This window comes from Myotis daubentonii, chromosome 14 (genome assembly GCF_963259705.1).
Source record: "Myotis daubentonii chromosome 14, mMyoDau2.1, whole genome shotgun sequence".
NCBI lineage: Eukaryota > Metazoa > Chordata > Mammalia > Chiroptera > Vespertilionidae > Myotis > Myotis daubentonii.
Window position 1 is genome coordinate 7,170,391 of NC_081853.1, and position 26,637 is coordinate 7,197,027.

The 26,637-nt window shown below is 49.3% G+C and overlaps 2 protein-coding genes across 9 annotated transcripts in view; one reads left to right on the forward strand and one right to left on the reverse strand.

Moving 5' to 3' along the window:
- LRIG1 (leucine rich repeats and immunoglobulin like domains 1) overlaps positions 1-9,458 on the forward strand; it is a 101,682-nt gene extending 92,224 nt beyond the window's left edge. For 2 of the 3 annotated variants that reach the window (XM_059663026.1, XM_059663028.1), the window contains 7 exons: positions 1,543-1,863; positions 3,284-3,565; positions 5,031-5,450; positions 6,298-6,423; positions 6,868-7,014; positions 7,498-7,788; positions 7,872-9,458. In XM_059663026.1, coding sequence (XP_059519009.1) covers positions 1,543-1,863; positions 3,284-3,565; positions 5,031-5,450; positions 6,298-6,423; positions 6,868-7,014; positions 7,498-7,788; positions 7,872-8,128 — 1,844 coding nt within the window. In that variant the 3' untranslated portion in view covers positions 8,129-9,458. The remainder of the gene's footprint in view (positions 1-1,542; positions 1,864-3,283; positions 3,566-5,030; positions 5,451-6,297; positions 6,424-6,867; positions 7,015-7,497; positions 7,789-7,871) is intronic. The other variant, XM_059663027.1, reaches the window with a different exon arrangement.
- A 678-nt stretch (positions 9,459-10,136) lies between these two features.
- SLC25A26 (solute carrier family 25 member 26) overlaps positions 10,137-26,637 on the reverse strand; it is a 152,218-nt gene continuing 135,717 nt past the window's right edge. For all 6 annotated transcript variants that reach the window (XM_059663032.1, XM_059663031.1, XM_059663030.1 and 3 more), the window contains 3 exons: positions 24,622-24,686; positions 23,545-23,618; positions 10,137-10,545 (listed from right to left, as the gene is read on the reverse strand). In XM_059663032.1, coding sequence (XP_059519015.1) covers positions 10,428-10,545; positions 23,545-23,618; positions 24,622-24,686 — 257 coding nt within the window. In that variant the 3' untranslated portion in view covers positions 10,137-10,427. The remainder of the gene's footprint in view (positions 10,546-23,544; positions 23,619-24,621; positions 24,687-26,637) is intronic.

Here is a 26,637-nt window from a genome sequence, read left to right on the forward strand (position 1 = left end):
TGTGGCTCCCTTCACTTTCCTTCATTCTTCCTCTGTGATGTTTCTCCGACTGGATTATCTCAATTGACCTGTTTCAAGTTTACTGACTCTTCTGCCCACTTAGCTTGGCTCTTGAGCCCTTCTAGTGAGTTTTCCATTTCAGTTATTGTACTTTTAAACTCCAACACTTAGATTTGGTTCATGTTTGCAATTTATATCTCTTTATTGGTATTTTTTATGTGGTGGGAAAGTATTTGCATACTTTCCTTTAATTTTCTTAGACCTGGTTTCCTTTAGTTCTTTGGACATATTTACAAAGCCAATTTAAAGTCTTTCTTTACTAAAGCCAAGATCTGAGCTTCCTTGAGGACATTGTCTGTTGACTTTTTTCTCCTGTTTCTTTGTGTGCTTTGTAGTTTTTGGTTGAAAACCGAACATTTAAAATAAAATATGGAAACTGGAAATCAGTGTCCCTCTCGTCCCCCAGGTGTACTGTTGTCCTGTTAATTCGCTTGTTTGTTCAGTGACTTTCTGGACAGACGTTATAAAGCCTGTCTCTGCAGCCACTGAAGTCTCCCTGGTTACATCCTTAAGTCACGTCAACCAGGAAGTCTCCATCCTTTGCCCAGCATCACTCCGTTTGCACGGATCCTCAGGGCCGGCTGCAGGCGAGGAATTGGGCCTCCAGGCCCTTGCTGGGGGCACACAGCCCTGCACATGCGTTCTCGGTCCTCGGGAACATGGCGGACCTCTCCAGAGCCCGGTCAGCACTTCGGTCGCCTGGTTTCCATTTCTGTTTCTGACCAGCCTCTTGGTGCCTCAGTGGTATCACTGCCCACCGGGCTGCTGAATTCATCAGATGCCCTCAGGGTGGGGCTCCCCTTGCTGAGCACAGGGCATCGGTCAGATAAAGACACACCTGAGGGTGGGCTTAAGGGGAGGCTCCAAACCCATCCTGCCCTGCAGTGATTGCGTAGCAGCTGGGCTCCCAGGATACCACAGAGCTGGAGAGCAGGATAAAATACCACAGAGCTCACTTTTCTTCTAGAGATTCATGCATTTTCTTGACCCCGCACCCCATGGGTGGTTGTAGCCTCTGGTAGAGTCTTTGGGGATAAAATAACTTTTTTCCAGAATTCTGAAGCAGTTGACCCTTTTGCTGGTGCTTTCCTTGCCCTGACAGAGGTGCGTATTTTCACAAGTCTGCGTTCTGATACCTGCGAGTGCTTCAGAGGAAAGCCTGTGGTGAGGCCTGTGCAGTCTCATCCGGGAGGTCCTGACTGTTCCGTGTGCTAAATGAGCAAGTAAAGCTGCTTGCAGCCTTAGGGAGCCCGCTGGGTGCTTTGCGGGTGGAGCACCAGTGGACTGATCTGTGACCAAGGCCTGCGTGACTTCCGAGGCGATCGCCACTCGTGGGTGTGGGTGTAAAACTGGACGAGGCAGGCTCCCCAGGTGGGAGTGCCCCCGTGTTCGGTGGAGCTGAGGACGCTGTCCCTGTGGAACGGCAGCCGGTGCCTCCGGGTCCTAAGTGCCTGATGACTTACAGTGGCTCTCTCTCCCCAGAGGACTTGCCAAAGCCACAGATCATCACCCAACCGGAGACGACGGTGGCCGTGGTGGGCAGGGACGTCCGGTTCACGTGCTCGGCAGCCAGCAGCAGCAGCTCCCCCATGACCTTTGCCTGGAAGAAGGACAGCGAGGTCCTGGCCGACGCCGACATGGAGAACTTTGCCCACGTGCGGGCACAGGACGGGGAGGTGATGGAGTACACCACCATCCTGCGCCTCCGCCGCGTCACTTTCGGGCACGAGGGCCGCTACCAGTGCATCATCACCAACCACTTCGGCTCCACCTACTCGCACAAGGCCCGGCTCACTGTGAACGGTACGCGGGCACCCCCGGCTGCCCTGTGCTCGGTCCTGCACATCCACACGTGGCCGTCCTCCGTTACGTGCGGAGGACTGAGACGGCCTGCACGCGCGTCACCATTGCCTGGGTGGGCCCCAGGGAAGCTTTGAAGATTCTCAGTGGCGTCCTTGTTTTGGGGATAAAATAACTTTTGTCCACTTATTATGTTTTTTTTTTTTCCACTTATTATGTTAAGTGAAATTGTGGGCCCAAGCCTTCTTTTTATCCATTTATTATCCTCCATAAAACAAATGTCTGGTATCCAGATCCAAGATACCTGATCCTGGGCAAGTAGCCGTGCCCTCTGAGTAGATGGCACAGCCTTGGAGCAGAGGCCAGCCGGGGGCAGGTCAGCCAGCGGTGGGGCAGGTCAGCCAGCGGTGGGGCAGGTCAGCCAGCGGTGGGGCAGGTCAGCCAGCCCGGGGCAGGTCAGCCAGCGGTGGGGCAGGTCAGCCAGCCCGGGGCAGGTCAGCCAGCGGTGGGGCAGGTCAGCCAGCGGTGGGTCAGCCGCGCCCGCCTCCCAGAGGCTGTGGAGGGCAAGGCTGGAGTGAGTGCAACCTGAGGGCAAGCAGTCAGTCCTGCGGGTGTTTGACAAGGGTTTTCACTGGGGACACAGTCTCGGAGCCTGTCAGGTTGGCTTCTTCACAACTGTTTAGGGCAGAGGAGGAGTTAGCCACCCAACCCCCCTTAGCCTAATGAGATGTCCCTGATTATTAAGCTTCTAATTAAAAAGTGCTGGAACCAGTGCGTTCTCAGGGCCTTGCAGACCACAGGAAAACATACCCGTCACCACACTGGCTGGTTCTCTTGGCTTTTCTGGGGGAATCTTCATTGTTTCTCAAAGACTCAGTGAGCTGTTAGCCTCTCCAGCAAATAACCTTGACAGGCTGTGCTGGATGCTGACCGTGTGGGGGATTGGGGTCAACATGTGGGACAAGTGCTTTCAGCTTTGTGTGCAGGGCCTTGGCCCACACCCTCCAGACGGGACTTCAGGAGGGAGCTCTCCCCGCTTCTCCAGGGGCAGGGGCGGGCACCTCCCCCTCCCGTCAGTGCCTCCTGCTGGAGTAGCAGTTTGGTTTCCCAGGCTCTCCTGCCGGTACTTAAGGTGGGCAGGCACCAGGCCTGCATTCACAGGGTGTCCTGGGACGGACTGATTACCATGCGAGGGGCGGGTACCAGAGAGACTGATGGAAGTGCTCTGCTGTGGCCACGAGCAGCCGACAGCGTGGGGGACCTGCAGCTGCTCATTCCAAGGTGGCTTTCCTGGGGGTAGGCAGACCTTGGCACGCAGGGTGGTAAAGTGGCGAGCGACACCCAGACATGGGAGGGCTGTTGCCTGAGGGTTTTACTGTCCATGGCTCTGGCTTTCCCGTGACCTGACCTGACTGTGTTACAGTGTTACCATCGTTCACCAAAATGCCGCACGACATCGCCATCCGGACTGGCACCATGGCCCGCCTCGAGTGTGCTGCTACCGGCCACCCTAACCCCCAGATCGCCTGGCAGAAGGATGGAGGCACTGACTTCCCCGCCGCTCGTGAGCGACGCATGCACGTCATGCCTGACGATGACGTGTTCTTCATCACGGACGTGAAGCTCGATGACATGGGGGTTTACAGCTGCACCGCCCAGAACTTGGCTGGCTCCATCTCGGCCAATGCCACCCTGACTGTCCTAGGTTCGCCTGCGGCTACACTCGGTGTATACGTGTGGGTGTGGGTGACAGGTTTTCTTAAACTTCACAGATACCTAGAGTTCATATTCTTCAACCATCTGTGGAGCCTGGTGTGGGCAGTGTGGTGGTTGTTCGTACCTGAATATTTTAGGCTGTTTTATAAGATTTATTTTTTAATAAAATAGGGCTTAGGTATAAAACACTAGATGAGAATTGCTCTGAAAGGGACAGGGAGACACCATCACGGGGGAACTAGGGACTGTAGATGGAGACACGGACCAACATGCGAGAGCTGAGGACAATAGATGGAGACACGGCCGTCACGGGACAGCTGGGGACTGTAGATGGGGACACGGGCTGTCACGGGACAGCTGGGGACAGTAGATGGGGACACGGGCTGTCACGGGACAGCTGGGGACTGTAGATGGGGACACGGGCTGTCACAGGAGAGCTGGGACTGTAGATGGGGACACGGGCCGTCACGGGAGAGCTGGGGACTGTAGATGGGGACACGGGCTGTCACGGGAGAGCTGGGACTGTAGATGGGGACACGGGCTGTCACGGGAGAGCTGGGACTGTAGATGGGGACACGGGCCGTCACGGGAGAGCTGGGACTGTAGATGGGGACACGGGCTGTCACGGGAGAGCTGGGGACTGTAGATGGGGACACGGGCCGTCACGGGAGAGCTGGGGACTGTAGATGCGGACACGGGCTGTCACGGGAGAGCTGGGACTGTAGATGGGGACACGGGCCGTCACGGGAGAGCTGGGACTGTAGATGGGGACACGGGCTCACGGGAGAGCTGGGACTGTAGATGGGGACACGGGCTGTCACGGGAGAGCTGGGACTGTAGATGGGGACACGGGCTGTCACGGGAGAGCTGGGACTGTAGATGGGGACACGGGCCGTCACGGGAGAGCTGGGGACTGTAGATGGGGACACGGGCTGTCACGGGAGAGCTGGGACTGTAGATGGGGACACGGGCCGTCACGGGAGAGCTGGGGACTGTAGATGGGGACACGGGCTGTCACGGGAGAGCTGGGGACTGTAGATGGGGACACGGGCTGTCACGGGAGAGCTGGGGACTGTAGATGGGGACACGGGCCGTCACGGGAGAGCTGGGACTGTAGATGGGGACACGGGCCGTCACGGGAGAGCTGGGGACTGTAGATGGGGACACGGGCCGTCACGGGAGAGCTGGGGACTGTAGATGGGGACACGGGCCGTCACGGGAGAGCTGGGGACTGTAGATGGGGACACGGGCCGTCACGGGAGAGCTGGGGACAGTAGGTGGGAGCTCGTTCACCTTGCTGCAGCCACCTCACCGGGGAAAGACTTGGCCAGGTTAGCAGGGCCCGGAAAGTTTGCCCTTTGGTGAAAGGTCTCGTGCGGCCTTTGCTAATGAGTTGGATTGTCTGTCCAGGAGCCCAAGGCCCACAGAATAATGGTCCTGTCTCTGCCTTGCAGAGACCCCATCCCTGGCGGTGCCCTTGGAAGACCGCGTGGTGTCCACAGGGGAGACGGTGGCGCTCCAGTGCAAGGCGGCCGGGAGCCCCCCGCCCCGCATCACCTGGTTCAAAGGGGACCGCCCTCTGAGCCTCACCGAGCGTCACCACTTCACCCCCGGCAACCAGCTGCTCGTTGTGCAGAACGTGGGGGCCGAGGATGCGGGCCGGTACACCTGTGAGATGTCCAATGCCCTGGGCACCGAGCGGGCGCACAGCCAGCTGAGTGTGTTGCCCAGCCCTGGCTGCAGGAAGGACGGGACGACCGCGGGCATCTTCACCATCGCCGTGGTGTGCAGCGTGGTCCTGACGTCCTTAGTCTGGGTGTGCATCATCTACCAAACCAGGCGGAAGAGGGAGGAGTACAGCGTCACCAACACAGGTGCCCTGCTGGCGGCGGGCTCACGGGGGAGGAAAGCAGGGGCAGTTGGGAAGGCTGGGCCAGGGCTTCCTGTATATGCAAACTCTAGAGCAGTGGTTCTCAACCTTCCTAATGTCGCGACCCTTTAATACAGTTCCTCATGTTGTGGTGACTCCCAGCCATAAAATTATTTTCGTGGCTACTTCATAACTGTAATTTTGCTACTGTTATGAATCGTAATGTAAATATCTGATACGCAGGATGTATTTTCATTGTCACAAATTGAACATAAAGCATAGTGATTAATTGCAAAAACAGTATGTAATTATATATGTTTTCTGATGGTCTTAGGTGACCCCTGTGAAAGGGTTGTTCGACCCCCAAAGGGGTCGCGACCCACAGGTTGGCGACCATAGGTTGAGAACTGCTGCTCTAGAACCTTGGGGAACCTGGAGCCATTCTGGACAGTGAGCTTTAGTGTGCCTGGCGCTGTTTTAACTCCCAGGAATGGGACATTTAATGGGAAGACTGTCAAGTGCAGCACCGTGAGCGCTGCAGGCTCCTACCTGGGGCAGTCAGAGGCGTCCTGGGCGTGGGCCTCGTTGCCGTGGCGGGCCGTTACTGCGCGACTCTGTGTCTGTCAGCTCTGACTCTCTCCCATCACTGCTTTCTGTCTGTGCACTCGGATCTGATGGCCACACCTTTCACACCTGGCTGGGAAGTGCACTGGGGAGGCCTCCTGAGCAGGACTCCAGGTTCTGCACGGCCGTGACTGCTGCCATGGGGGGTGGGGGGGAGGGTCCTGTGTCTGTGTCCTTGTCACCACAGAGGACTGGGACCTGGGGGTGACTGCCCTGTCTCCTTGCAGATGAGACCGTTGTGCCACCGGATGTTCCGAGCTACCTCTCTTCTCAGGGGACCCTTTCTGACCGACAGGACACTGTGCTCAGGACTGAGGGTGGCCATCAGGCCAATGGGCACGTCGAGAGCAATGGTAAAGCCACCAAGTCTGATGCAGCTGTTCCCATGGCATTACATTGAGCATGTTTGACCTGGGAGGCAGGTGACTGGAGCCTGTTGGGTTTTTGGACCTCCCTGTGCAAGTTCTGCAAAGCTTAAAACCCCGCCCCTCCAGAAAGTCCTTCCATGGGGCTCAGCGTCTCTTGCTAAGAGCCCTGTGTCCTCTCAGCAGCTCTCGTGCGTGCCCACAAGCCACTCGTGGGGGACAGCGTGTGCTTGGCAAGCTTGGCCCCCAGGGCCTCCTGTGCGGCTGCGGCAGGCCTGCTACTGGGAAGGAGTCTCAGTAATGGGCCTGGGCCACCCCTCAGAGGGGCGTTCTAGAAACGCCTGTCTTCTAGCAGTGACGCCCACTCTTTTCATTAGTGTGCCCGGGAAATGCTGAGCCCAGCGCTTCCAACAGTGTGGAACTCTGTTGCAGGTGTCTGTCCGAGAGACGCAGGCCTCTTTCCGGAGACCGATGCTCCCAGCGTCGCGTGCAGGCAGCCCCGGCTCTGTGTTGGGTACAGCAAGGAGCCGTGGAGAGCGACAGAGAAAGCCGCTGGCACACCTGGTCCACAGAAGATGGGTGAGATGCTTTCTCATGAAAAGTGTTTTGTTCTTCAGATCCCAATCTGGGGTGACCTCAGAGAGAGGCATTATGGGTCTAAGGCCATCCCAGGATTGGGTTTTCATATCCAAACAGGAAGTGGTGTGGGGCCTGGCTCTCTGAGTGTGAGTAGCATGTCTCTAAAATACTCCTGTGGGCACAGACTTTCCAGATTTGTAAGCAACGTCAGTGAAGCGCCAGGCCCGACCTTTCAGCAGGGCCCTGTGGAGGCTCCTTGCTGATGGTCAGGAGCTCCTGATGCTGCGAGGAGCCATTCAAATAGGTTTTCTTCCTGTGATCCCAGTTGTCTGATGAAGAAACTAAATCTGAAGTAAACATGGAAGACCCCATCCTTAGCCCCAGGGGGTTGTAGTGATCTCAGCGGCCCGCCCTGGTGCAGGGGGGCAGCAGGCTCGGGTGGAGGCCCAGGCGCTGGTGCTGAGTGTCTCCACTGTCTTGCAGAGCCCAGTGGCCCCGCTGTAAGCAGTGACAGCCACACTGATGTGGACAGTTATTCCAAGGAACACGCCTTCTGTCCTCAGCCGATGTCCAGGGACAGTACACAGCCAGGTACACTGAGCAGCCAGGAACCCCGTGGGAGTGACCGAGAACATTCTCCACGTCTGGACAGTCTCCACAGTGGGGCTGGTGATGGGTCTCCCCCCGACTGCAGGGAGTCCCTCTACCCCAGTAACCACGACAGAATGCTGCCGCCTTGGAAGAGAAAGCCCGGGGCGCCTCCAGAGGGGAAAGGTAAGCCTTCATGCCTTCCCGTCCCCAGCAGGGGGCAGCACGGAAACGCCAGGCCAGGTCTGATGGGCCCTCCTTTCTTGCAGGGGCCCCTCCATGGATGTTCGCAGGGGTGTGTGAGCCGGACTGCATAGACCCCCAGCCCTCGACACTGACCCAGGGCAGTTCTGAGCTCACACGAGCCGTCCCGGACTCCCCCGACGCCCCCAGCGAAGGTCGGCGCTTGCTTCTGCTGAATGGACACGTCCCCAAAGCAGGTGACTCCGGTCCCGAGTCCACGCCACGGACAGGACAGCTGCCCGGGAAGAGCAGCGGGCCACTGCTGTTCGCCCCGCGGGCCTAGGCGCTGTCTGTCTCCAGGGAGGAGAGGGAGGCGCTGTGAGGAAGCTTGGGTTCAAGCGTCACTCTGTACAGTTTTAACTTCCAAGGGGAGTGTCCGTAGTTTAAAGGACTTGCAGCTGAAGCACGGAATGCAAGAGGCTATTGTGTACATAAGAGTTTTCAGAGATTTCATATATATTATATATCTTTTACAAAGGATATTTTAATCTTTATTGCATGGTTAACAGAAAAAATCGTACAGTTTTGACAATATTTTTCTTATCAGGTTGCTGTTTCATTTTGGAATGTGGGGGTAGTTCTGGTGCCTTAATGTATGGATGGAGTTAATAGACGCTAAAAACCACATTTCTTCTGGGGTGTGTGTGGGGGGGGTGGGGGGGTGGGGGAGGGAGGAAGCCCTCGGACTCCATCGCACATGGCAGGGCAGACCCGGATGCTTCGCAGGCAGAGCTGGGTTTGCATCGGAAGTGACTTCACGTCAGTCCTGCTCAGTGGGTGCTCCTTGCAGACCTCCTCCCTGCACCCAGACCTGTTCACGTCACATACTCTGCACTGAGTGACTTTTCCTCATGGGTTCAAGCTCTTTCTTAACGAGCAAGATGGGGGTTGTTAATCACCACAGCCTTTGGTCTGAACAATTAAGCCTTCTTCCTTCCGTGATAAAAGCGAATGTCTGTCAGGATCACTTGTCATTTGAGGCTTTCTAATAGGAGAGGTTGCTGCTGTTGGTACCTGTGGATTTTTCAATAGTGATGCCTTAGTTCTGCCAATGGAATTAGTGTTATGTTGGTGTTAGGGGAGAACGAGGATCAAGTCCTTACTTTCAGGGCGAGCGAGCTTATCTCCATGAGGATCCAGGCGCCCTGTGCGCGTCCCTCCCTTGCACAGACAAGCCCGTGCCTTGGGTTCTGGGGGATTTGCACTTGTGAGGCCTGGAGCTGATCACCTGTGAGTGCCGATGGGTATTTGAGGAAAAACTGCGTTCAAACTAACAAGGTCCTTAAAAGCTCGGAAAGCAAGGTCCTTCAGCCAGCGCGCTGAAGGCAGGTATTGACAAATGGTTACTATGTTAATTTACTGTCAGATAATCACTGTTCCAAAGGTAAGCACATTTAGAATTTTGTTCTCAACAGTTAACTGATGTTACTTCCACAACATGTGAATTTGCTGCTTCTGAGAGGCAATGTGAAAGAGGAAGTATTACTTTTATGTACAAAGTTATTTATTTATAGAAATTTTGGTACAATGTACATTGAAAAACGTGTAAAATATCGAAGTGTCTAACAAGCGGCAGTGAAGTGTCTTTAATAAAGTTCACTTATGAATGTTAAGTGTGCGGCTCGGGTCGTGTGTACATTAACCAGCACTGCCTCACCCACTGAATTCCAGAAGTGCCCTGACAGTGCAGTCCTTCTGCCTTTCCTTACCTTTGGGATCAGTGCATGACTTAGCAGAGCAGATCGCACACCGTAGCTCCAGGCAGCAGTACAAGGTTCCAGGGACTCCTTTTCCTGGAGCTTATCAGTCAAACTCTGAAACGGGAACCTTCCCCTTCCATCACTCCGTCTCCCGTGGTGAGCTCAAAACTCCAGGCAAAGCTGACTGATTGGGAACTAAGAAATGACACTGCGAAGCCAGCCCAGCTGCCTCCTGGCCCCAGCATGCCCTCTGCTCTCCAGCCCTGAGGCCGACCGGTCACTGAGCTGCTACTGCTGGCTTGCTTTCATAGATCACCTGGGCCACTGAACACCTCTGTCAAATTCAATTCTGTTTTCATGGGTTAAATCTGAGGGTCATCGAGAACAGCCGGGTTACCAGCTCATAGCCACCTGTAGTCACTCTTTCTAAACAAAGCTGTGAGCTTACAAAGAAGTCAGTCAGTCTGACAGTCTCCTGTCCTTGTCTAGCCATTCCTCCAAAAGCACACCCTCTCTGTCTTCCTTCTATCTGCTCCCAGGTCAGGAAAGAAAGGGCAGATACAGTCAAATGAAAGCTCGGAGGGGCCGGCCTCAGCATCACCAAACTTATTTATTCAGGGGTTCTGAGAAAATTGTTAAAAGTACTGCTCTCGGCATCATTTTCTCTTAACTTCTGGCAGATACGTAGATGACATCATCCCAGTCGCCTGTAGCCTGGAAGTCGTGCTCCACGCGGACCTGCAGGACTGGGCTTCAGTGCCTGCACGTTCAGAGAGCCCAGCAGCTGCGGGAGGGGGAGCTCTCACCTCCGCCCTGAAGGTGTGGCTGCAGGAGGGGAGTGCTCACAGCTGCCCCCTGTAGGCGTGGCTGTGGGTGTGTGGTTCACGGGCTTTCTCTGCCAAGCTCCAACAGCATGCTATGTGTTTGGTCATAAGCACCAAGAAAGATGAAACCTCCCAGGCTGATGGCTGCCATTCGCGGGAAGACTCCTGCAAATAACCTGGGGGAAAAACAAAGGAGAGATTTTTTTCTTGTGTGTGTGTAAAGAAGGCAAAATTCCAATACCCTCAGCTTGTTCAACTCACACACCATGCTCATTAAACCCCACACAGTACTTAGAGCAGTGGTTCTTAACCTTCCTAATGCTGAGACCCTTTAATACAGTTCCTCATGTTGTGGTGACCTCCAATTTCATTGTTACAAATTGAACATAATTAAAGCATAGTGATTCATCACAAAAACAATATGTAATTATGTATGTGTTTTCTGATGGTCTTAGGCGACCCCTGTGAAAGGGCTGTTCGACCCCCAAATTTGGGGTTGTGACGCACAGGTTGAGAACCGCTGACTTAGAGTGTGTTTTTTCCTTTTAGAATAGCACTAAGTTACATTCCCAAGACGACTTGTTGATGTCTGAGCCCAGCTGTTTGTTGGTGAAAGTGGCTACATACCAAATAGCTGTGAGTGCTCACAATTAAGTCAAATAATTAGTCAAGAAATAGTAGCCCTGTCCCCACAATAGTCCTGTTTAAACCTCCGGACGATTTCTGCCTTTAGAGATGATAGAATTGACTTTTATAAAAGAGTCGAAGGACACACTCCCCTGGAAGTCCACATGGCCATGGGGGTTAGAGGTTTCAGACGACTCTGTTGCTCCTCCCAGTGACTCGGGCACACTGGGTCCCAAGAGACCACAGATGCCTGCCTTTGGTGAAGGAGAAGAAGGGAAGGGGCTGGGAAGGGAGGGAGTAGAAGGTCAGCCCCAAGCACCTCAGGAGTCGTCACTGTGACAGTTGCAACTTTGGAATAATTAAGGAAATGCAAGGTAAAAAAAACCAATGTTACTAGGGATGTATATTGGGAGTAGGTGGAAGCTAACAGACATGCTCCCAGGACCAAATTGGAATTACAACTAAAATACAGAAGAACCATCCTGAATAATCAACTGAGGACCAGCTGGAGAGAACCCTGATAACCGAGGATGGAAAGCGGAGACCACACAGAGACTGGTAGGAGGGGCAGAGGTACTAAAGGGCTGGCCGGGCTTCCACAGACAGCAGCTGAAGACCCAGAGGGTTATCTCAGCTGTGGGGGGTTCCCACTGAGAACTCTGGGGTTTAATCCCCAAGCTGGGCTTCCCAGCAGAGAGCACCAGACCTGAGAAGGGTACCCACAGAACATCTGGCTGTGAAAAGCAGCAAGGTTGCAGCCTGCCAGGGAGAGATGGCAGGCAATACAAGCACCCTGCTTGTATTTAGTACAGGGCCAATGCACAAAATGCCATGTGCAGCGACTCACCTTGTGCTCCAGTAGAGGGAGAGCAGAGTGGACTGGAGCTATATAAACATAAGCCATGGTTGGGGGATCCTGGGATACAGCTTGGAAGGCAGACACCTCAGTTTTCTGTGCTGAGTCATTCCCTTACACTGTGGAGGTTATACCTTTCTCAGGCAAACTTTTGTTATCTGCTGTTTTTGCCTGGGGGGAAGACAGTTGACCCACCCTATTGGAAAGTCCCTTGCCCCAGACTGTGGAGTTTCTGAGGCCCATTAAGATACAGAATAATAACTAGCCTCCAGGCAGAAGCAATTGCCCCACCCTGTTGGAAAATCTCTCACCCCACCTGTGGATGATTGCATGAGGATATTCAAGACTGAATTCCATCAGTCTCCAGGCAGAGGCGGGTCTCTGGAGGCTTTGAGTCTTTGCCTGATCTAATTAGTATCAGATATTGGGTCCCCCACTGCAAACACCATCCCAGACTGCTCAGGCAGACAAAAGTCAGCAGGACCCTAAACACTTGCAGCTGACACTTGTGGAACCAGCTCCTTGGGGGAAGGAAGCACAGCTCAGAACAGGGTCAATCAAGGTGTGAGACTCAAGGCAGACCCAGGCTCTGGACTAAGGAGTCCCTGAACACTGGACAGCTGGCATGACAACATTGGGGTTGAACCTCTGGTGGCAAGTTGGAGGGGAGATCCCTCCCACAAACAGGACATTGATAATCAAGTCCCAATTACAACAAGAGAACACAATGCACACAAGAGGCATTCCTAGAGCATCCAGCTCAGCAGAACAAAAAAACCACCACTGGACCCCTCAAGATACTTTCTACATATGACCATCCCACGAAGACTTGGAGGCATAGCAATTCTATGTAATAGGTAGGAGCAAATACAAAGAGACAGCTAAAATGGGGAGACAGAAACAACCCCCAAATGAGAGAAAAGAAGGACTCTCCAGAAAAAGAACTAAATGAGATGGAGACAAGCAACCTATCAGACATAAAGTTCAAAGCAATGGTTATAAAGAACTTAAAGAACTTAGCACAGGCCTAACCGGTTTGGCTCAGTGGACAGAGCGTCAGCCTGCAGACTGAAGGGTCCCAGGTTTGATTCCGGTCAAGGGCATGTACCTTGGTTGTGGGCACATCCCCTGTAGGAGGTGTGCAGGAGACAGCTGATCGATGTTTCTCTCTCATCAATGTTTCTAACTCTCTATCCCTGTCCCTCTCTGTAAAAAATCAATAAAGTATATTTTTTAAAAAAGAAAAAGACCTTAGCACAAATTACAACAGCATGAAAAAGGAAATAGAGGCTATGAACAAGAACCAGACAGAAATGAAGAGTGATCTGTCTGATTTGAAGAACACACTGGAAGGGATTAAAAGTAGATTGGAGGAAGCAGAGGGCTGAGTCAGCAACTTGGAAGATAAGGTAGAAATAAATACCCAATCAGAGCAGCAAATAGGGAAAAAATATTAAAAAGCGGGAAGTCAGCTTAAGGGAAATCTGGGACAACATGAAATGTAAAAACATTCGCATAACAGGAATACTAGAAGGGGGAGAGGATGAGCAAGGAACAGAGAACCTGTATAAAGAAATAATGACAGAAAACTTCCCCAACCTGATCTAGCCTGAATAGGCAGAGGGAATTCAGCTGGGAGACAGTTTGCAGCCAGGGAAGGCAGAGGACTCCCGGAGAAAGGGGACTGTTGGAGACTGTGGCTGAAAACTCTCCCGGAATGGCTGGCTCAGCCGCAGAGTCCGCGCCATCTTGAGTGGCTGTTTTGGAAGCGTATACATCCAGAGACCCTGCAACCACGGCATCCAGGAATCAGCTACTGACCCAGAAACACTGGATCTAAAGCAGCGCGAATACATGGACTCAGAGGAGCCCTGCTCCTCCTCACGGAAAGGTCAGATTTCGCCTTGATAAGGGTGCGGTTTGCAATTCAGGTTGGAGAGAGGAACGCGCGCAGGGGTAGTGTGCGCCCCACGAGGCCCACGGCCTTTGGGGCCAGCGTGATCTGTGAGTGTGGAAGGGGTCTCACAGGGCTCCCACCAGAAGGGAACGCTAAAAATAAGCCCATAGCTGGACTGGGTGCAAAAAGGCAGCCTCGGATTTTGCCAGTGTACCGGCTGCTTAGTGCCAAGGGAGAGAGGATGTGCGGAAGAGACTGCACACAGAACTGGACGGTGGAGGATTGCGAGAGCTCGCGCACCTCCTCAGGCCCCCTTTTGTTTCTCTCTCCCCCTTAAATCTTTGCATTTGATTATTAAACCCAATACATAGGATAGCCCAATTGGGGTCATCGCAGCGACTGAAGGGAAAAGTTGTTTTTGTGGAGCCTGGGAATCAGAGCTGGGAGTAACAAACAAAGAAACAGCTCTGTGGCAGAAACAACTCTCCCAAACTACTGGCTAGAGAGGACTTATAGCCTCGGAGGTCAATCCAGAAACACTGCCACCCAGAGGCTGAACCACAAACTGACTCTTCTGTAAACACAAATAAAGGCAGTCTGGGAAACAAATACAGCCTGCTTTAAAATCAGAACAGTGGTTTACAACACGGACAGTGTATCGCAGGGAACTTCAACACTCTCCTGAATAGCTGACAGGACTAAGGCATGTCAAACAGAAGAGTAGAGGAACTGAACGACCTTCACTACTGCACATTTTTATTTTCTTCACCTTTTACTTAAACTTTTTCTTTTTTCATCACCTGATTTTACCTTTTTAATTACTACATTTTTATTTTTAACCAGTATTATTACTACTACCATTTTACCTTTTTGTAAAGTGCCATTATATTTTCTCTTTATCTTATTTTGGGATTAGTGTTCTAAATTCTATTTTCACCTTTCCTTTAGCATCATTTTACTCTACCACAACTTTACCTTTACACCAAAACTCTCCTCCTCACTTTTCCCCCTTTGTTGTCCTGTTTCTCTTACCCTATTCCTGCTTTAGATTTCCCCTATTCCTTCTTTTTACCCCCTGTTAAAATTTCACCCTACTTATATATCTAATTTTCAATCCCCTCCTCTAAATCCATATACACCTCTCTCTTCTCTTTCTTCACTATCCAATTTTTTTTTTCCTCTGTCATTTGGTTGTTGTTTACTTGATTGTTCAGTATATTGGGGGTTTTTTATGCTTGTTTGTGAGATTGTTTTGCTTTTTCTTTCTATTTTTCTGTTTGTTTTTGTTTTTTGTTTTTCTTTTCCGGTTATTTTTTTTTCTTCTCCTGTTTTCCCTCGCCTCACTTGATATCAATTGTTGTTTGTAGTTTGCATTCTGTTGCTGGAATTTGTTGGGATTAATGGCTGTTCTATTGGAGTTTTCTCCACATATAGTTTCTTCCCCTCTTCTATTTCATTCTTTCTTTTCTCTCTTCTTTTTTATTTTTTCCTTTTCCCAATTTCATTTTTGCACTCCTTTTTCTCTTTTTTTTTCCTCTTTTTTTTTCTCTTCTTTCTTCCTTATTCCCTAATTCTCTTTGAACTGGTGGTCACCTTTATTTGGGGTTATTAGTATCATGAATACATTTGTGTTCAGTGCCTTGTGCTTTGTTGTGTTGTATTTTGTGCCTTTAAATCAACGCAGCAGAGAGAGAACTACATAACCAAACACCTGGAAAAGAGAGATCACGGGGAGACAAAGAAACAGCCTGAATATGAAAGAAAAACAGGCATCACCAGAAAAGGAAGTAAATGGAGGCAATGGAGGCAAGCAACCTGTCAGAGAAAGAATTCAGAGAAATGGTCATAAGGTGGATGAAAAGAATGGAAGACAAATTCAACAATATGTGTAAGAACGAAGAGGAAATGAAGAAGAACCAAGAAGAAATGAAAAATGACATCACTGCTATAAAGAACCCAATAGAAAGCATCAATGGTAGACTAGAAGAAGCAGAGGACTGCATCAGTGAGCTAGAAGACAAGGTAGGAAAAAATACCCAAGCAGAGCAGCAGCTTCTAGGAAAAAAAAATTAAAAAGCAGGAGGAGAGCCTACGAGAACTTTGGGACAACACGAAATGAAACAACTTCTGCAAAATAGGGGTGCCAGAAGGAGAGGAAACTGAGCAAGGAATAGAAAACCTGTTTGAAAAAATGACAGAGAACTTCCCTGATATAGGGAAGAAAAAACTCACACAAATCCAAGAAGCTCACAGAGTTCCAAACAAAATGAACCCCAAAAGACCGACGCCAAGGCACATTATAATTAAATTGGCAAACACTAACGACAAAGTAAGAATCTTAAAAGCGGCCAGAGAGACAAAAAGTTACCTACAAAGGATCCCCCATCAGGCTAGCGACTAATTTCTTAACAGAAATGCATCAGGCAAGAAGGGAATGGAATGAAACATACAAAGTCATGCAAAGAAAGGGTCTGAATCCAAGAATACTGTACCCAGCGAGGCTATCAATCAAAATTGAGGGTGAAATCAGGATCTTCACGGACAAAAAAGGACTACGGAAATTTATTACCACCAAATCAGCAATGCAAGAAATGCTAAAGGGTCTGCTGTAAAAAGAAATAATAAGAAATGAAGAAGGAACACAGGGGTAAAGAATAAAAATGGTGACAAACAAGTATTTATCAATAATGTAAATGGATTAAATGCCCCAATCAAAAGACACAGGGTAACTGAGTGGATAAGAAACCATGACCCATATATCTGCTGTCTACAGGAAACCCACCTCAAAAAAAAAGACACACACAAACTGATGGTGAAGGGATGGAAAAAGGTCTTTCAGGCGAATGGAAATGAAAAAAAAAGCTGGGGTACCAATACTTATATCTGACAAATTAGACCTCAAAGTGAAGGACATAAAAAGATAAGGAAGGCCACTTCATAATACTAAAGGGAGCAATCCAACAAGAAGAAATAACTCTGGTAAACATATACACACCCAATATAGGAGCACCCAAATACATAAGAAAACTTCTGGAGGGGATCAAGGGAGAGATTGACAGCAATACAATCATAGTAGGGGACTTTAACACCCCACTATCACCATTGGACAAATCCTCTAAACAAAAAATCAGCAAAGAAACATCAATCCTAAATGACTCACTAGGTCAGATGGAATTAATTGACATCTTCAGAACATTTCATCCCAAAGCCACAGAATATACGTTCTTCTCAAGTGCACATGGGTCATTTTCAAAGATAGACCATATATTGGGTCACAGGCAAAGTCTCTTCAAATTCAAGAAGATAGAAACCATATCAAGCATCTTCTCAGATCACAATGGCATAAAACTGGAAATCAACTACAATAAAAACAATCCAAAAAAATCAAACATATGGAGACTAAATAGCATGCTATTAAACAATGAATGGGTTACCAGAGAGATCAAAGAAGAAATAAAAAACATCATGGCAACAAATGACAATGAAAACACAACAATCCAAAACCTATGGGATACAGCGAAAGCAGTCTTGAGAGGGAAGTTCACAGCTCTACAAGCCTACTGCAAAAAACAAGAAACAATGATAATAAATTACTTAACCCTACAACTCAAAGAGTTAGAAAGAGAGCAACAAAAAAAGCCCAGTGTAAGCAGAAGGAAAGAAATAATAAAGATCAGAGCGGAGATAAACGACATAGAGACCAAAAAAAAAAAAAAAAACAATACAAAAGATCAACAAAACCAAGAGCTGGTTCTTTGAAAGGATAAACAAGATTGATGAACCTCTAGCCAGGCTCACCAAGAAACAAAGAGGACCCAAGTAAACAAAATCAGAAATGAAAGAGGAGAAATAACAACAGACCCCACAGAAATACAAAGGATTGTTAGAAAATACTATGAACAACTCTACTCCAACAAACTAGACAACCTGGAGGAAATGGACATATTCCTAGAAAAATACAACCTTCCAAAACTCAATCAGGAAGATTCTGAAAATCTCAATAGGCCAATAACTATGGAAGAAATTGAAGCAGTCATCAAAAACCTTCCAGCAAACAAAAGCCCGAGGCCAGATGGCTTCACAGGGGCATTTTACCAAACATTCAAGGAAGAACTAAAACCTATCCCCCTCAGACTACTGCAAAAAATTCAAGAGGAGGGAACACTTCCAAGCTCATTCTATGAAGCCAGCATCACCCTAATACCAAAACCAGACAAAGACAATACAAAGAAAGAGAATTATAGGCCAATATCCCTCATGAACATGGATGCCAAAATCCTCAACAAAATCCCAGCAAATCGGATCCAGCAGTACATCAGAAAGATCATAAACCATGACCAAGTAGGATTTATCCCAGGGATGCAAAGATGGTACAATATCTGCAAATCAATAAACGTGATACATCACATAAACAAAATTGAGAGATAAAAACCACATAGTCATATCAATTGATGCAGAAAAAGCATTTGACAAAATCCAACATCCTTCCTTGATAAAAACTCTCAGCAAGGTGGGAATAAAAGGATCATACCTCAACATAATAAAAGCCATATATGACAAACCCACAGCCAACATTATACTAAATGGGCAAAACCTAAAACCATTTCCTCTAAAAACAGGAACAAGACAGGGATGCCCCCTCTCACCACTCCTGTTCAACATAGTACTGGGAGTACTAGCCCTTGTGATCAGACAAGAAGAAATAAAAGGCATCCAAATTGGAAAAGAAAAAGTAAAACTGTCCTTATTTGTAGATGACATGATACTGTACATAGAGAACCCTAACGACTCCATCAAAAAATTATTAGACTTAATAAATGAATTTGGCAATGTAGCAGGATACAAAATTAATGCCAAGAAATCTAAGGCATTTCTTTACACCAATAGTGAACTTATAGAAAGTGAGACTAAAAAAGCAATCCCATTTACCATCGCACCAAAAAAAATTAAGATACCTAGGAATAAATTTAACTAAGGAGGTAAAAGACTTATATGCAAAAAACTGCAGGACACTGAAAAAAGAGATAGAGGAAGAAATAAACAGATGGAAGAACATACCGTGTTCATGGATTGGTAGAATCGACATCATCAAAATGTCCATACTACCCAAAGCAACCTATAGATTCAATGCAATCCCCATTAAATTACCAATGGTATATTTCACAGATCTAGAACGAACACTCCAAAATTTCATCTGGAATAAAAAAGACCTCAAATAGCTGCAGCAATCCTGAGAAAGAAGAACAAAGTAGGTGGGATCTCAATACCAGATATCAAGCTGTATTACAATGCCACTGTTCTTAAAACAGCTTGGTACTGGCACAAGAACAGACATATAGATCAATGGAATAGAGAACCAGAAATCAACCCAAACCACTATGCCCAATTAATATTCAACAAAGGAGGCAAGAGCATACAATGGAGTCAAGACAATCTTTTCAATAAATGGTGTGGGGAAAATTGGACAGATACATGCAAAAAGATGAAACTAGACCACCAACTCACACCATACACAAAAATAAACTCAAAATGGATAAAAGACTTAAACGTAAGACAGGAAACCATAAAAATACTAAAGGAATCCACAGGCAGCGAGATCGCAAACATATGCCAAAGGAATTTCTTCTCTGATACTGCTCCTAGGGCAATGGAAACTAGAGAAAACAAATGGGACTACATCAAAATAAAAAGCTTCTGCACAGCAAAAGAAACCATCAACAAAACAACAAGAAGGCCCACTGCATGGGAGAACATATTTGCCAACGATATCACCGATAAGGGTTTAATCTCCAACATTTACAGGGAACTCATGCAACTTAACAATAGGAAGATACACAATCCAATCAAAAAATGGGCAATGGACCTAGATAGACACTTTTCGAAAGAGGACATACAGAAGGCCGAAAGACATATGAAAACATGCTCAAAGTCACTAAGTATACGAGAGATGCAAATCAAAACAACAATGTGGTATCATCTCACCTGCCAGAATGGCTATCATTAACAAACAACAAGTGTTGGAGAGGATGTGGAGAAAAAGGAACCCTTCTGCACTGCTGGTGGGAATGCAGACTCGTGCAGCCACTGTGGAAAACAGTATGGAGTTTCCTCAAAAAACTAAAAATGGAACTCCCATTTGATCCAGTGATCCCACTTCTAGGAATATATCCCAAGAAACCAGAAACTCCAATCAGAAAGGATATATGCACCCCTATGTTCATAGCAGCACAATTCACCATAGCTAAGATATGGAAACAGCCTAAGTGCCCATCAGCAGATGAGTGGATTAAAAAACTGTGGTACATCTACACAATGGAATACTACGCTGCGGCAAAAAAGAAGGAACTCTTGCCATTTGCAACAGCATGGATGGAACTGGAGAGCATTATGCTAAGAAAAATAATCCAGTCGGAGAAAGATAAATACCACATGATCGCACTCATTGTGGAATATAGAGAACTACATAGACTGATGAACAGGGACAGATCCAAAGACAGAGAAACAGCGATCAGACTATCAATCCCCAGAGGGAAAGTAGTGGAGGGTGGGGGTAAGGGTAAGGGGAAGAGATCAACCAAGGACTTGTATGCGTGCATATAAGCCAAACCAATAAACATGGACAACAGGGGGATGAGAACATGAGTGGGGGGGGGCGGTTGGGGGTTAATGGGGGGATGAGGACACATTTGTAATACCTTAACCAATAAAGAAATTAAAAAACAACAACAACAACAAAAACTTCCCCAACCTGATGAAGGAAAATGTCACACAAGTTCAGGAGGCACAGAGTCCCAATCAAGATGAACCCCAAGACACACACACCTACACACATCATAATTAAAATGGCAAATGTTGAGGACAAAGAATCTTAAAGGCAGCAAGACAGAAAGAAAATTACATAAAAAGGAGTCCCCATTAGAATGTCAACACTTCAGGCCAGAAGGGAGTGGCATGAAGTACTCAAAGTAATGAGGGAAAAGCCTAAATCCAAGACTACTGTATCCAGCGAGGCTATCATGTAAAATTGAAGGTGAAATAAAAAGCATTCCCTGCTTATATTTCTGGAATAATTGAACTTTTTTAACCAAGAGTATTACTTTTGTAAGCAGAAAAACAAAATTACAAAATCAGCAGAAGTAAATAGTGAAAAGATCAGGTCTAGGGAAGAAAATGGACAATGGCCAGGTTATGCCAACAGCAGTTTCTCTTTCCAGAGATGGGGAAGCCACCATGGAAAGCTAGGCGGTGGCCCCCCACAAAATAGCAGAAGGAGCCCTCCTGCCCGGCCACAGCTGCCCGGCTGCTTCCTGTGTGCACTGTGTTGCGGGAGAGCAATGTGCCTCCCCTTGTATGCAGAAAGTGGACTTTAGGGTAGTGTGAGCAGGTCCTTATTTTATTTTCATTTATTTATTTTGTTAATCCTCACCAAAGGGTTTTTTCCATTGATTTTTAGAGAGTAGAAGAAAGGGGGAGAGCCACAGAAAGCGACATCTATGTGAGAGAGACACATCGAATGGTTATCTCCCACATGTGCCCTGACCAGGACCAGGGATCAAACCTGAAACCCAGGTACGTGCCCCTGACTGAATTGAATCCAGGTCCTTCAGTTCTCGGGTCCATGCGCTATCCACTGAGCAAAACTGGCTAGGGCAATGGGTCCTTTTTTTAATGATCTAAGTTAGTATTTAAATCATTAATTAAAATACTACAGATAAAATTAGACCTCTTTTTCTTACCTAGAAATAACCATGAAAATTCTATAGGAGACCAAAATACACTTGTATGAAAAAGGTTGTTATCTCAGCATCATGCAAATTGTTTTTACATGAGGTGGTAGGTGAGGACAGAAACTCATAAATTACCACTTTGAGGCCACTGTGTCCCTGTGGCCTGAGCAGAGTCCCTCCCTGCCCTGCCTGCAGACACAGGTTTGAGGCCACTGTGTCCCTCTCGCCCGAGCAGAGCCACCTGCCTTCAGAGGCACAGGTGGGGCTGGAAGACTGTGGCAACGAGGTCTCCCCTGCTCCATTGTACCCGACTCCCCTCTAAAGCCAGTGTCTGGGTTCAGCTTTTGCTGATCGTGAGCTTGGCAGCTCCTGGCCAGAGGCAGATGGAAGCAGTTCATGATTTCTTCAGATGACATTCGAATCATTTAACATAATTACTGCCTTGGAGTAATTTGTACAGTGAGTGCCCCAACTAGATTCGGAGGCAAAGACTTGAACAGGCAGGGCTGTTTGAGTGAGCCATCGAAGGAGATAGCGGACTGACGATGCTCAGCAGGGAGCCGGCGGGCAGACACTACAGGGCCCAGAAGAAGCAGGTGATGGACAGAGGGAAGGCAGGAAGGCGCTGCAGGCTGAGCAGCTCCCAGCGCTTTCCACTGCTGGGCCAGATGAGCACGCGGTGCGGCACCTTCATTTTGGAAAAAGCACATGTGAGCCAGGACTTGGAATGAACCAACACAAGAGACCGAAGTGTCACCCTTCCCGCTTCCTGAGGTCAGCACCACACCAGCTCGACACCAAGTCCACTGAGCTCAGGGCAAGAGGACAGGTTTGACCACGACTGCACAGAATCCGATAGGAACGATATTGAAATGAAGGAGTGGAATTCGGCAGCTTGACTTGATCTAACACTGGTGCCTGCCACGCCCCTGTGGCCCACAACCACCTGGGCCAGTGACAATCTTACCTGCTACTAACCAAGCTGCTTCAGACCTCACTTTCTCACACCATTTGTTCAGTGTGGAACTGGTGTCCACGTCAGCCTCAGCGCCAAGCAACCAGGCCCTAATTCCATCCCAGGGTGGTGGCCGTCGGTGGCTCAGCACGGCGTGGGGCCACCACTCTGCCCTTCCCCCTCCCAAGGGTTCCTTTCTGCTAAGCCCAGTTCTTGTCCGGAAGTCCTTGCGTCCTCAGAGCTGCCACTCCACACCCACCCATCCCCGCCTGCTTGCCAGACTCCCAGCTGGGAATTCTGAGCCGAGGACGGGCCATTCTGCTGCAAATGTCTTACCTGGGGCCTGACCAGCAGGCAAATGGTCCCCAAACTATCCACTGGCTGAAACACACTCCTGCCAAGTACTCATGAAACCGCAACCCAATCGACACTCAACACGGCCCCACCACCCGCTGCATCCGTCCACACAGCCGGCCTGTCACTGGGCTCAGTCCCGACCCTGCTCCAGACCTGGCTGCTGCTTTGCTCTCAGGAAAATTCCTGGTGATGATTCCAGAGAAATGGCCATTCTGTGTCTGTGCAGAGCCCAGCGCTTTGTAACCTTGGGTGGTAACAGCAATGCTGAAACAGCACTTTGGAGAGAGAGAGCTGCTAGGGCTGTGAAGCTAAAGGTCTGGGGTGCTCAGCTGATGGCAGCCCGCTGTCTCCCATGAGGGGTCAGCGCGGCGGATGTTGAAGGTAACTTGTTGCTAGGAGCAGTTAAAGTGCCCAGACCACAAAGGCTCCCTCTGGGTGCTATGCTCGCCCCCTGGGATCCCTGCATCACATAGCCGGTGCCTGTCTCCCCAGGGTACCCAGCGCGGGCAGGGCACACGTGGCCCGCATCTCAAGTCGGGGTGGACAGGGCTGGGCCTCACCTGGCTGGGACACCGCATCCCTGGATTGAGCAACATTGTCTGACACAAGCAAAAGCAAATGCCATGTTTTGTCCAATATAAATAAAGAGACCCTGACCAGGGCATAGGCAGACGACGGGAAAGGTGTGTGTCCGACATCAGGCTTCAGGGGCACCAGCTGGTGGAGAGGAAGCCGCTGTGCACCCCTTGTGCTTACCCTGGCAGCCCCTGGGTGCGCCAGACCCCGTGCAGGGCAGAGAGGACATTCCCGCCAGCCGTGCTGGACCCGGCCTGCATGGAAGCACAGAGAGGAAGCAGTTAGCTTGTGAAAGTCCCCAGCTGACGGGTGACCTCAGAGGCAGGCAACCTGCTACCCTCATCTAGGGCGGTTCCAAACTGAGGGAGGGCTCGGGGGAGTCAGGACCCCTGGGTCTCGCTACACCAGAAGGGCTCACATTAAGCCTATGGGCAGCGCTGGTGGTCCAGCTGCTCTGCTGGCATCTCAGGGCCACATGAGGGGCAGAGCAAACCAGGCAGTTCCTGTGCCACCCGAGCAGGTAGGTCTCTGAGAGCCACGTCAGGCCTCTGAGAAGAATGGTCTGCTTGGGAAACGTACCTGAGTAGCTAATGGACACGCTTTCTACAGAGCACCATGTCCAGTGTGAAACCTGGTACGTACCTGAGTAGCTAACAGACACACTTACTACAGAGCGCCACGCCCAGTGTGAGACCTGGTACGTACCTGAGTAGCTAACAGACACACTTACTACAGAGCGCCACGTCCAGTGTGAAACCTAGCTGGTGCTCTTAGGTTGGTCCTGTCAGCCCACATGCTAGAATTCTGCTCTTATTCATTTTTCCACAAGGGAATGACTAGTTTTTGTTGTTTTGGTCCAAATATGTTATATGTATGGCATCCCCCGAAGTCTGTAGCTTTTTTAAAAAACCATTTTTCTTTTTCCTGAAAAAATTTTAACAGTTCTGACAACAGTCCTGATTTGCCCAGTGAAGGCCGAGCCTTGGCCGCGTACCGCCGCTCACCTGCCGACGGCACGAGCAGGTGCCCGCCAGCCCTGCCTGCTTACGGGACGTAGTTGGAAATGCCCGGAAAGGTGGAATGCTGTGGGCACTGGCCGTGTGACAACGATGGACACTGTTTTGCCGGAGGCTCCCCAGGCAGCACAGCTGCTGGGACAGGGCACTGTTCCACTTCGGCCACCCTGTGTCCACACGAGCCCTAGCGCCAGCAGGTAGGAGCGGCGGTTGTGCCTTCATTACCTATTTTACCACTTACCTTCGCCAACATGATTCTTGTCTTTGCCACATCCAGGGGCGTGGTGACCACAGCTGCAAATCCACCTGTGCATATAAAACCCGAGCACAGGCTGTTTACTACATGGTAGTATGTAACTTTTATTTTACAATTCCCCATTACTCTGCTCAAATCACTCCTTTATCACCACGTCCACTTGATTGGTTCAAGAACGGGATGCACACATGAAAACATGTACCCACACGCCACTGCTTCTGTGGTGAACCCACATTGCATGGCAAGGTGACCAGGTCTTGCTTTCCCTGCTCAGGCCCATGAGGCCCCACCACAGCCTTGCTCTTCTGCAGAGCAGGAAACAGCCCCGGGTCCACGGTTGCGTCTGCGGCAGACACCTGCTCGCAGTGAGAGCAGCCGCTCCCAGGGACCCGAGGCCAGGCCTCCTGCGGCCACTGTTCTTTATCTGACTCCAAAACGCTTCCATCGCTTCTGCTCTGAGGCCAGGTGGGCAAACATGTATATCACGGTAGGGATTTCTGGTATAAACTGGCTGGATGCTTCGAGGTAAAAACGTTTAGAGAGTAAAGCTTTCCGTACGTCCAGGCTTCTGGTGGCAGGCGGTGGGGGCACAATGTTGCTAAGCCCACTCTGCATCTGGGCAGAGCCAGTGTTGCCCTAACAGCTTCTACCTCGTGGCTCCTTCCGACCTCCTCTCCATGCCACCTGGGACTGCCCCCTGGGGATTGTCTAAAATCCACACATTTTACAAGACCAGTGCTCTAACCCCTGAGCTATAGGGCCCGCTAAAAATCCACACATTTTAAATGGGGTCCAATCTTTGGACAGTTAAAAAAACACACACAACAGAACCCACAGTATATGGTGCAATATCATTAATATTCTAATTAATGATATAAAGATATATTTTAAACCCCGGGAGGCCCTAAGGAGGTAGAATAAATCAAAGGACTTGCACAGACTCAGCACCCATGAACTCGAGTGAAGTGGGCAGTTTTGTGAGAGGCTGCACAGAGCACATGTGGAGGACGCTCCAGAAATAGCACCTCTCCCTCCAGCTCTGTGGCATGTGGGCAAGAAGGTCACTTGATCTCTGCCAAATATCTTTCTAAATAAGTTGCTGAAGAGCAATCATTACATGAACCTCCTCCATCTGGTAACTTTGAGATGACAACTTTTTAAAGACGTACCCACTTATGCTTCTATATTCCACTTTTGGTTACCCACAAATGACACACATTTAGGGCTAAAGAGGACCAATAACATGAATATGAATCTCCTTTTTTAAGCCACTTTTGTATGAGCATGTGAAACATTTTTCTACAGATTCAAAAGTTGCCTGATACTGCAAGTCTTGGCTAAATTTCAAGTATTTTAAAATTTTGTGGACCCAGTCCTGAAATCCTATAATTTTAATTTTTTAAACCACATAGTTTACACTAAAAGAGTATATATACTTTAATTATCAAAATGGGTCCAGGAAGGCTTCACATCCATTTAAAAAAAAATCCTAAGGAATGAGGAGGCACTGACCCTGAACCCCTACCCCTGTCTTGTTTCCCCGCACTGGCTTCAGGGCCAGAAAGAGCCAGGCTCTCCGGCTGACCAGCCATGGGAAAGAGCCCTGCGGGCCGATGGGCATCTGCCTGCCACAGGCACAGGAGGGAAGCGGAAGCGCGGAGAGCGTAAGTCACTGGGTTTTCCTCCTCGCAGAGCTGAGACGCGGGCTTTTCTGTCTGACTCCAGATCTCAGCTCTGGCCACTGGGACTTCCAGTGGCGCCGTTTTTCATCTGGGACATGCAGACAGCAAGGTGAGTCCACGCACGTGTCTAGAGTGGTGCCTGGCGCACATTGGTGCTCAACGTAATGAGCTCTTGTCTGGGTGGGCAGAGGTTCTTCACATCTCCAGCCAGCACACATAGTAGGGCCTCAAAATGCTTCCTGGGTGCTCTGGACAAGTGTCTGTAGTTTTCACAAACTGAAGGTTTCAACGTGTTCTCTGAAAAGGAGGTACGGGGGAG